The sequence below is a fragment of the Electrona antarctica genome (assembly GCF_951216825.1).
Source record: "Electrona antarctica genome assembly, contig: scaffold_299, whole genome shotgun sequence".
Taxonomy (NCBI): domain Eukaryota; kingdom Metazoa; phylum Chordata; class Actinopteri; order Myctophiformes; family Myctophidae; genus Electrona; species Electrona antarctica.
In genome coordinates this window covers 26,726-39,225 of record NW_027636929.1, presented here as the reverse complement: position 1 = coordinate 39,225, position 12,500 = coordinate 26,726, and the positions used below count along the sequence as shown (strand labels likewise).

The 12,500-nt window shown below is 46.1% G+C and overlaps 1 protein-coding gene across 1 annotated transcript in view; it reads right to left on the bottom strand.

Moving 5' to 3' along the window:
- The window catches only part of LOC306919630 (phospholipid-transporting ATPase ABCA1-like), a gene marked incomplete at its 5' end in the record, with an annotated part of 50,671 nt that overhangs the window by 15,625 nt on the left and 22,546 nt on the right, over positions 1-12,500 (bottom strand). The window contains 7 exons of the mRNA XM_079532389.1: positions 765-906; positions 3,403-3,509; positions 9,968-10,030; positions 10,313-10,439; positions 10,547-10,676; positions 11,756-11,879; positions 12,341-12,485. Coding sequence (XP_079388515.1) covers positions 765-906; positions 3,403-3,509; positions 9,968-10,030; positions 10,313-10,439; positions 10,547-10,676; positions 11,756-11,879; positions 12,341-12,485 — 838 coding nt within the window. The remainder of the gene's footprint in view (positions 1-764; positions 907-3,402; positions 3,510-9,967; positions 10,031-10,312; positions 10,440-10,546; positions 10,677-11,755; positions 11,880-12,340; positions 12,486-12,500) is intronic.

The following is a 12,500-nucleotide window of genomic DNA, read 5'->3' as shown; positions in this document are numbered from 1 at the left end:
GCCGTGTAATAAATAATAATCAACCACTCACGTCACAGACTTGGTCCTCCGGGACTCCTCATTAATAAATCAACCACTCACGTCACAGACTTGGTCCTCCGAGCCGTGTAATAAATAATAATCAACCACTCACGTCACAGACTTGGTCCTCGGGGACTGACTCCTCATTAATAAATCAACCACTCACGTCACAGACTTGGTCCTCTGGGAACTCCTCATTAATAAATCAACCACTCACGTCACAGACTTGGTCCTCCGAGCCGTGTAATAGATAATAATCAACCACTCACGTCACAGACTTGGTCCTCGGGGTCTGACTCCTCATTAATAAATCAACCACTCACGTCACAGACTTGGTCCTCTGGGAACTCCTCATTAATAAATCAACCACTCACGTCACAGACTTGGTCCTCTGGGAACTCCTCATTAATAAATCAACCACTCACGTCACAGACTTGGTCCTCGGGGACTGACTCCTCATTAATAAATCAACCACTCACGTCACAGACTTGGTCCTCGGGGACTGACTCCTCATTAATAAATCAACCACTCACGTCACAGACTTGGTCCTCCGAGCCGTGTAATAAATAATAATCAACCACTCACGTCACAGACTTGGTCCTCGGGGACTGACTCCTCATTAATAAATCAACCACTCACGTCACAGACTTGGTCCTCCGAGCCGTGTAATAAATAATAATCAACCACTCACGTCACAGACTTGGTCCTCCGAGCCGTGTAATAAATAATAATCAACCACTCACGTCACAGACTTGGTCCTCGGGAACTCCTCTCAGGATGGCGTAGAACTCCAGGTGTTCTCGTCCCGTCAGAAGATCACTGATGGCGTCGAACTGAGGACAGTAGCCCATGTTCTGATGGACGATGTCTATCTCTCTGAGGATACTGGAAGTACAGTTATAAAGGTTAAATATGTTCTGATGGACGATGTCTATCTCTCTGAGGATACTGGAAGTACAGTTATAAAGGTTAAATATGTTCTGAAGGACAGTGTCTATCTCTCTGAGGATACTGGTACATTAACCCTTAACACCTGAGGCTGAGGGTACATTAACCCTTAACACCTGAGGCTGAGGGTACATTAACCCTTAACACCTGAGGCTGAGGGTACATTAACCCTTAACACCTGAGGCTGAGGGTACATTAACCCTTAACACCTGAGGCTGAGGGTACATTAACCCTTAACACCTGAGGCTGAGGGTACATTAACCCCTTAACACCTGAGGCTGAGGGTACATTAACCCCTTAACACCTGAGGCTGAGGGTACATTAACCCCTTAACACCTGAGGCTGAGGGTACATTAACCCCTTAACACCTGAGGCTGAGGGTACATTAACCCTTAACACCTGAGGCTGAGGGTACATTAACCCCTTAACACCTGAGGCTGAGGGTACATTAACCCCTTAACACCTGAGGCTGAGGGTACATTAACCCCTTAACACCTGAGGCTGAGGGTACATTAACCCTTAACACCTGAGGGTACATTAACCCTTAACACCTGAGGCTGAGGGTACATTAACCCCTTAACACCTGAGGCTGAGGGTACATTAGCCCTTAACACCTGAGGCTGAGGGTACATTAACCCCTTACACCTGAGGCTGAGGGTACATTAACCCTTAACACCTGAAGCTGAGGGTACATTAACCCCTTAACACCTGAGGCTGAGGGTACATTAACCCTTAACACCTGAGGCTGAGGGTACATTAACCCCTTAACACCTGAGGCTGAGGGTACATTAACCCTTAACACCTGAGGCTGAGGGTACATTAACCCCTTAACACCTGAGGCTGAGGGTACATTAACCCTTAACACCTGAGGGTACATTACCCCTTAACACCTGAGGCTGAGGGTACATTAACCCCTTACACCTGAGGCTGAGGGTACATTAACCCTTAACACCTGAGGCTGAGGGTACATTAACCCCTTAACACCTGAGGCTGAGGGTACATTAACCCTTAACACCTGAGGCTGAGGGTACATTAACCCCTTAACACCTGAGGGTACATTAACCCTTAACACCTGAGGCTGAGGGTACATTAACCCTTAACACCTGAGGCTGAGGGTACATTAACCCTTAACACCTGAGGCTGAGGGTACATTAACCCTTAACACCTGAGGCTGAGGGTACATTAACCCTTAACACCTGAGGCTGAGGGTACATTAACCCCTTAACACCTGAGGCTGAGGGTACATTAACCCTTAACACCTGAGGCTGAGGGTACATTAACCCCTTAACACCTGAGGCTGAGGGTACATTAACCCTTAACACCTGAGGCTGAGGGTACATTAACCCTTAACACCTGAGGCTGAGGGTACATTAACCCCTTACACCTGAGGCTGAGGGTACATTAACCCTTAACACCTGAGGCTGAGGGTACATTAACCCCTTAACACCTGAGGCTGAGGGTACATTAACCCTTAACACCTGAGGCTGAGGGTACATTAACCCTTAACACCTGAGGGTACATTAACCCCTTAACACCTGAGGGTACATTAACCCTTAACACCTGAGGCTGAGGGTACATTAACCCTTAACACCTGAGGCTGAGGGTACATTAACCCTTAACACCTGAGGCTGAGGGTACATTAACCCTTAACACCTGAGGCTGAGGGTACATTAACCCCTTAACACCTGAGGCTGAGGGTACATTAACCCTTAACACCTGAGGCTGAGGGTACATTAACCCCTTAACACCTGAGGCTGAGGGTACATTAACCCTTAACACCTGAGGCTGAGGGTACATTAACCCTTAACACCTGAGGCTGAGGGTACATTAACCCCTTAACCCCTGAGGCTGAGGGTACATTAACCCCTTAACACCTGAGGCTGAGGGTACATTAACCCTTAACACCTGAGGCTGAGGGTACATTAACCCTTAACACCTGAGGCTGAGGGTACATTAACCCTTAACACCTGAGGCTGAGGGTACATTAACCCATTTCGACTGAGACCAGATTCTACAAATATCTTCTAAATCCTGAAAAACCTCATTTTTCTATATCAGTGGTTCTCAACCTATTTCATGTCAAGGACCCCAACAATTATATGTATTTGGCCGCCGACCCCCATCTAAAAATATCTAGTTCCAGGGACCTCCCCCAGAAGCAAAGATTTCAGTTAAAACCGTTCGCTGTGAAAGAATATATATTCAAAGATTTGCAGCACATTTTCACAATTTTTCAAAAATAGCAGACCTACAAGCTCGTAGCGCGGCACTCGGTGCCGCGCTACGAGCTTGTAGATCTGCTATTTGTCAATAGCTAAAACATAACATAATGCTTAAAACACCAAAAGGGGTTCATGTTATTTCTCAGTATATTATGTTCTCTATACTTGTTATTTCTCAGTATATTATGTTCTCTATACTTGTTGTCGTTACCTTTTCTTGGCCAAGAAAGCCTCTCCACTGGTGACGACGGTGTCTCCTGTCAGCATCTTAAAGGTGGTCGTCTTCCCTGCCCCGTTAACCCCTAACAGACCGAAACACTGAGGACAAGACATGCCCCGTTAACCCCTAAGAGACCAAAACACTGAGGACAAGACATGCCCCGTTAACCCCTAACAGACCGAAACACTGAGGACAAGACATGCCCCGTTAACCCCTAAGAGACCAAAACACTGAGGACAAGACATGGTATTAACCCCTAACAGACCGAAACACTGAGGACAAGACATGGTATTAACCCCTAAGAGACCGAAACACTGAGGACAAGACATGCCCCGTTAACCCCTAAGAGACCGAAACACTGAGGACAAGACATGCCCCGTTAACCCCTAAGAGACCGAAACACTGAGGACAAGACATGGTATTAACCCCTAACAGACCAAACACTGAGGACAAGACATGCCCCGTTAACCCCTAACAGACCGAAACACTGAGGACAAGACATGCCCCGTTAACCCCTAAGAGACCAAAACACTGAGGACAAGACATGGTATTAACCCCTAAGAGACCGAAACACTGAGGACAAGACATGGTATTAACCCCTAAGAGACCGAAACACTGAGGACAAGACATGCCCCGTTAACCCCTAAGAGACCGAAACACTGAGGACAAGACATGCCCCGTTAACCCCTAAGAGACCGAAACACTGAGGACAAGACATGGTATTAACCCCTAACAGACCAAACACTGAGGACAAGACATGCCCCGTTAACCCCTAAGAGACCGAAACACTGAGGACAAGACATGCCCCGTTAACCCCTAAGAGACCGAAACACTGAGGACAAGACATGGTATTAACCCCTAAGAGACCGAAACACTGAGGACAAGACATGCCCCGTTAACCCCTAAGAGACCGAAACACTGAGGACAAGACATGGTATTAACCCCTAAGAGACCGAAACACTGAGGACAAGACATGCCCCGTTAACCCCTAAGAGACCGAAACACTGAGGACAAGACATGCCCCGTTAACCCCTAAGAGACCGAAACACTGAGGACAAGACATGGTATTAACCCCTAAGAGACCGAAACACTGAGGACAAGACATGGTATCAACCCCTAAGAGACCGAAACACTGAGGACAAGACATGGTATTAACCCCTAAGAGACCAAAACACTGAGGACAAGACATGGTATTAACCCCTAAGAGACCGAAACACTGAGGACAAGACATGGTATTAACCCCTAAGAGACCGAAACACTGAGGACAAGACATGGTATTAACCCCTAACAGACCAAAACACTGAGGACAAGACATGGTATTAACCCCTAAGAGACCGAAACACTGAGGACAAGACATGGTATTAACCCCTAAGAGACCGAAACACTGAGGACAAGACATGCCCCGTTAACCCCTAAGAGACCGAAACACTGAGGACAAGACATGGTATTAACCCCTAAGAGACCGAAACACTGAGGACAAGACATGGTATTAACCCCTAAGAGACCGAAACACTGAGGACAAGACATGCCCCGTTAACCCCTAAGAGACCGAAACACTGAGGACAAGACATGGTATCAACCCCTAAGAGACCGAAACACTGAGGACAAGACATGGTATTAACCCCTAAGAGACCGAAACACTGAGGACAAGACATGGTATTAACCCCTAACAGACCAAAACACTGAGGACAAGACATGGTATTAACCCCTAAGAGACCGAAACACTGAGGACAAGACATGGTATTAACCCCTAAGAGACCGAAACACTGAGGACAAGACATGCCCCGTTAACCCCTAAGAGACCGAAACACTGAGGACAAGACATGGTATTAACCCCTAAGAGACCGAAACACTGAGGACAAGACATGGTATTAACCCCTAAGAGACCGAAACACTGAGGACAAGACATGGTATTAACCCCTAAGAGACCGAAACACTGAGGACAAGACATGCCCCGTTAACCCCTAAGAGACCGAAACACTGAGGACAAGACATGGTATTAACCCCTAAGAGACCAAAACACTGAGGACAAGACATGGTATTAACCCCTAAGAGACCAAAACACTGAGGACAAGACATGGTATTATTAACCCCTAAGAGACCGAAACACTGAGGACAAGACATGGTATTAACCCCTAAGAGACCGAAACACTGAGGACAAGACATGGTATTAACCCCTAAGAGACCGAAACACTGAGGACAAGACATGGTATTAACCCCTAAGAGACCAAAACACTGAGGACAAGACATGGTATTAACCCCTAAGAGACCGAAACACTGAGGACAAGACATGGTATTAACCCCTAACAGACCAAAACACTGAGGACAAGACATGGTATTAACCCCTAAGAGACCGAAACACTGAGGACAAGACATGGTATTAACCCCTAAGAGACCAAAACACTGAGGACAAGACATGGTATTAACCCCTAAGAGACCGAAACACTGAGGACAAGACATGGTATTAACCCCTAAGAGACCGAAACACTGAGGACAAGACATGGTATTAACCCCTAAGAGACCGAAACACTGAGGACAAGACATGGTATTAACCCCTAAGAGACCAAAACACTGAGGACAAGACATGGTATTAACCCCTAAGAGACCGAAACACTGAGGACAAGACATGGTATTAACCCCTAAGAGACCGAAACACTGAGGACAAGACATGGTATTAACCCCTAAGAGACCGAAACAATGAGGACAAGACATGGTATTAACCCCTAAGAGACCGAAACACTGAGGACAAGACATGGTATTAACCCCTAAGAGACCAAAACACTGAGGACAAGACATGGTATTAACCCCTAAGAGACCAAAACACTGAGGACAAGACATGGTATTAACCCCTAAGAGACCAAAACACTGAGGACAAGACATGCCCTGTTAACCCCTAAGAGACCAAAACACTGAGGACAAGACATGGTATTAACCCCTAAGAGACCAAAACACTGAGGACAAGACATGGTATCAACCCCTAACAGACCAAACACTGAGGACAAGACATGCTATTATTAACCCCTAAGAGACCAAACACTGAGGACAAGACATGCTATTATTAACCCCTAACAGACCAAACACTGAGGACAAGACATGATATTATTAACCCCTAAGAGACCAAACACTGAGGACAAGACATGATATTATTAACCCCTAAGAGACCAAAACACTGAGGACAAGACATGATATTATTAACCCCTAACAGACCAAACACTGAGGACAAGACATGCTATTATTAACCCCTAAGAGACCAAACACTGAGGACAAGACATGGTATTAACCCCTAAGAGACCGAAACACTGAGGACAAGACATGCCCCGTTAACCCCTAAGAGACCGAAACACTGAGGACAAGACATGGTATTAACCCCTAAGAGACCGAAACACTGAGGACAAGACATGGTATTAACCCCTAAGAGACCGAAACACTGAGGACAAGACATGCCCCGTTAACCCCTAAGAGACCGAAACACTGAGGACAAGACATGGTATCAACCCCTAAGAGACCGAAACACTGAGGACAAGACATGGTATTAACCCCTAAGAGACCGAAACACTGAGGACAAGACATGGTATTAACCCCTAACAGACCAAAACACTGAGGACAAGACATGGTATTAACCCCTAAGAGACCGAAACACTGAGGACAAGACATGGTATTAACCCCTAAGAGACCGAAACACTGAGGACAAGACATGCCCCGTTAACCCCTAAGAGACCGAAACACTGAGGACAAGACATGGTATTAACCCCTAAGAGACCGAAACACTGAGGACAAGACATGGTATTAACCCCTAAGAGACCGAAACACTGAGGACAAGACATGGTATTAACCCCTAAGAGACCGAAACACTGAGGACAAGACATGCCCCGTTAACCCCTAAGAGACCGAAACACTGAGGACAAGACATGGTATTAACCCCTAAGAGACCAAAACACTGAGGACAAGACATGGTATTAACCCCTAAGAGACCAAAACACTGAGGACAAGACATGGTATTATTAACCCCTAAGAGACCGAAACACTGAGGACAAGACATGGTATTAACCCCTAAGAGACCGAAACACTGAGGACAAGACATGGTATTAACCCCTAAGAGACCGAAACACTGAGGACAAGACATGGTATTAACCCCTAAGAGACCAAAACACTGAGGACAAGACATGGTATTAACCCCTAAGAGACCGAAACACTGAGGACAAGACATGGTATTAACCCCTAACAGACCAAAACACTGAGGACAAGACATGGTATTAACCCCTAAGAGACCGAAACACTGAGGACAAGACATGGTATTAACCCCTAAGAGACCAAAACACTGAGGACAAGACATGGTATTAACCCCTAAGAGACCGAAACACTGAGGACAAGACATGGTATTAACCCCTAAGAGACCGAAACACTGAGGACAAGACATGGTATTAACCCCTAAGAGACCGAAACACTGAGGACAAGACATGGTATTAACCCCTAAGAGACCAAAACACTGAGGACAAGACATGGTATTAACCCCTAAGAGACCGAAACACTGAGGACAAGACATGGTATTAACCCCTAAGAGACCGAAACACTGAGGACAAGACATGGTATTAACCCCTAAGAGACCGAAACAATGAGGACAAGACATGGTATTAACCCCTAAGAGACCGAAACACTGAGGACAAGACATGGTATTAACCCCTAAGAGACCAAAACACTGAGGACAAGACATGGTATTAACCCCTAAGAGACCAAAACACTGAGGACAAGACATGGTATTAACCCCTAAGAGACCAAAACACTGAGGACAAGACATGCCCTGTTAACCCCTAAGAGACCAAAACACTGAGGACAAGACATGGTATTAACCCCTAAGAGACCAAAACACTGAGGACAAGACATGGTATCAACCCCTAACAGACCAAACACTGAGGACAAGACATGCTATTATTAACCCCTAAGAGACCAAACACTGAGGACAAGACATGCTATTATTAACCCCTAACAGACCAAACACTGAGGACAAGACATGATATTATTAACCCCTAAGAGACCAAACACTGAGGACAAGACATGATATTATTAACCCCTAAGAGACCAAAACACTGAGGACAAGACATGATATTATTAACCCCTAACAGACCAAACACTGAGGACAAGACATGCTATTATTAACCCCTAAGAGACCAAACACTGAGGACAAGACATGCTCTGTTAACCCCTAAGAGACCAAAACACTGAGGACAAGACATGCCCTGTTAACCCCTAAGAGACCAAAACACTGAGGACAAGACATGGTATTATTAACCCCTAACAGACCAAAACACTGAGGACAAGACATGGTATTATTAACCCCTAACAGACCAAAACACTGAGGACAAGACATGATATTATTAACCCCTAATAGACCAAAACACTGAGGACAAGACATGCCCTGTTAACCCCTAAGAGACCAAAACACTGAGGACAAGACATGGTATTAACACTGAGGACAAGACATGCCCTGTTAACCCCTAAGAGACCAAAACACTGAGGACAAGACATGGTATTATTAACCCCTAACAGACCAAAACACTGAGGACAAGACATGATATTATTAACCCCTAATATACCAAAACACTGAGGACAAGACATGCCCTGTTAACCCCTAAGAGACCAAAACACTGAGGACAAGACATGGTATTATTAACCCCTAACAGACCAAAACACTGAGGACAAGACATGATATTATTAACCCCTAAGAGACCAAACACTGAGGACAAGACATGATATTATTAACCCCTAACAGACCAAACACTGAGGACAAGACATGATATTATTAACCCCTAAGAGACCAAACACTGAGGACAATACATGCTATTAACCCCTAAGAGACCAAAACACTGAGGACAAGACATGGTATTATTAACCCCTAACAGACCAAAACACTGAGGACAAGACATGGTATTATTAACCCCTAACAGACCAAAACACTGAGGACAAGACATGGTATTATTAACCCCTAAGAGACCAAAACACTGAGGACAAGACATGGTATTAACACTGAGGACAAGACATGCCCTGTTAACCCCTAAGATACCAAAACACTGAGGACAAGACATGCCCTGTTAACCCCTAAGAGACCGAAACACTGAGGACAAGACACGGTATTAACCCCTAAGAGACCAAACACTGAGGACAAGACATGATATTATTAACCCCTAAGAAATCGAAACACTGAGCAGGATGATTGTAAATAATGTCTTCATACATTGACAGTCATATTTCAGCAGATATTGAGGATCTTTGGTCGTATTTTACAGTAGATTATTGAAGGTCATATTTCACAGTAGATTATGTACAGATGATGGTGTATCAGTTTTACCTCTCCAGGAGGGATTCAGTAGATTATGTACAGATGATGGTGTATCAGTCTTACCTCTCCAGGAGGGATTCAGTAGATTATGTACAGATGATGGTGTATCAGTCTTACCTCTCCAGGAGGGATTCAGTAGATTATGTACAGATGATGGTGTATCAGTCTTACCTCTCCAGGAGGGATTCAGTAGATTATGTACAGATGGTGTATCAGTCTTACCTCTCCAGGAGGGATCCCCACACACAGTCTGTCAACGGCTGGCTTCTGGTTCCTCTTATACACCTGGAGGCACATTAAACCACCTTAATATCATCATAATAATCATTATAATGGATTACATTTTTATAGCAAGGACACTTCCACATGTGGACAGGACGAGGAGCCGGGATTCGAACCGCCGACCCATGGATCATTGGACGACCCGCTCTACCTCCTGAGCCACAGCCACAAATATAGAGCTATTTAGACTTAGAGCTCCGTGTCCCTGTGTGTGTGTGTGTGTGTGTGTGTGTGTGTGTGTGTGTGTGTGTGTGTGTGCGCGCGCGCGCGTGTGTGTGTGTGTACCTTGGTTAACCCTCTCAGCTCCAGGATGTCTCCGTGTCCCAGGCCGTGGACAATCCTCTGTCTCTCTCTCGCTACGTCTTCGTCCTCCTCGCCCAGAGGGGTCAGTTTACCCAGCTTACTGACAGGCCTGGAGACACACAGACAGGTTACAGAGAGACAGACAGGTTACAGACAGACAGACAGATATGGGTGTCTGTGTGGTGCGTGTGTGCGCGCGTGCGTGCATGCATGTACCTGGGTTTGATCATAAAGCGGTATTGTATCAGAACGGTGATGATGAAGAACAGCGCCCCCTCCACCGCCATGGCGAACAGGTTCTTCCCCACCATGTCCCACTCCAGAGGAGAACGCAGGCGGTTCTCACCTAAAAACACACACCAGAAAGAATATAGATATTCAAAGATTTGGACTACATTTTCACGATTATAGCAGACCTACAAGCTACGAGCTTGTAGATTTCTTACCAAAGCGCTCCAGGGCGTCGGCCATGGCCTGGTTCTATATATTTCTATATATATTTCTTACCAAAGCGCTCCAGGGGGTCGGCCATGGTCTGGTTCTATATATTTCTATATATTTCTTACCAAAGCGCTCCAGGGCGTCGACCATGGTCTGGTTCTATATATTTCTATATGTATTTCTTACCAAAGCGCTCCAGGGTGTCGGCCATGGTCTGGTTCTATATATTTCTTACCAAAGCGCTCCAGGGCGTCGACCATGGTCTGGGTCTATATATTTCTATATATATTCCTTAACAAAGCGCTCCAGGGCGTCGGCCATGGTCTGGTTCTATATATTTCTATATATATTTCTTACCAAAGCGCTCCAGGGCGTCGGCCATGGCCTGGTTCTATATATTTCTATATATATTTCTTACCAAAGCGCTCCAGGGCTTCGGCCATGGCATGGTTCTATATATTTCTATATATATTTCTTACCAAAGCGCTCCAGGGCGTCGGCCATGAAATGGTATTTCTATATATATTTCTTACCAAAGCGCTCCAGGGCGTCGGCCATGGCATGGTTCTATATATTTCTATATATATTTCTTACCAAAGCGCTCCAGGGCGTCGGCCATGAAATGGTATTTCTATATATATTTCTTACCAAAGCGCTCCAGGGCGTCGGCCATGGCATGGTTCTATATATTTCTATATATATTTCTTACCAAAGCGCTCCAGGGCGTCGGCCATGGCATGGTTCTATATATTTCTATATATATTTCTTACCAAAGCGCTCCAGGGCGTCGGCCATGGCATGGTTCTATATATTTCTATATATATTTCTTACCAAAGCGCTCCAGGGCGTCGGCCATGGCCTGGTTCTATATATATTTCTTACCAAAGCGCTCCAGGGCGTCGGCCATGGCCTGGTTCTATATATATTTCTTACCAAAGCGCTCCAGGGCGTCGGCCATGGCATGGTTCTATATATATTTCTTACCAAAGCGCTCCAGGGCGTCGGCCATGGCCTGGTTCTTCACCATGTCGATGAGACCTCGGCCCAGACAGAAGTGAGGGAAGATCAGGAAGACGTTCTTCAACACGTCGTTGATTCCTCCGATCTCCTGGAGAACAAACCAAGAATCAACACACACTACTGACAAGACACGCAGCGAAACCAGGAGTCAACACACACTACTGACAAGACACGCAGCGAAACCAGGAGTCAACACACACTACTGACAAGACACGCAGCGAAACCAGGAGTCAACACACACTACTGACAAGACACGCAGCGAAACCAGGAGTCAACACACACTACTGACAAGACACGCAGCGAAACCAGGAGCAACGTTAACACAAAGAGCGCCACCTGGTGGACGAAAGTGGTGGGTGCCACGTGATGGGAAGCAATTCCACTGTGACGCGCGTCCGCTTTGGAACGCCGTCTTAGACGCTATAGCGAGCTAAACCATCTTAGACTAGAGGGGAGAGGAGAGAAAGTTAGGAGAGGAGAGGAGTATAGAGGAGAGGAGAGGAGAGGAGAGGAGAGGAGAGGAGAGGAGAGGAGAGGAGAGGAACTGACGTTGCTATTGAACAGCTCCAGGACGAAGGTGGAGATGCTGCCGTTGATGCCGATGAGGATGTTGACGCTGGTCAGAACCACGTAGGCTGTGCTGGGCACGTCGAACAGGAAGGAGGCGGGGTACATCAGAGGAGTGATGGACCAGCTGGGGGAGGGAGAG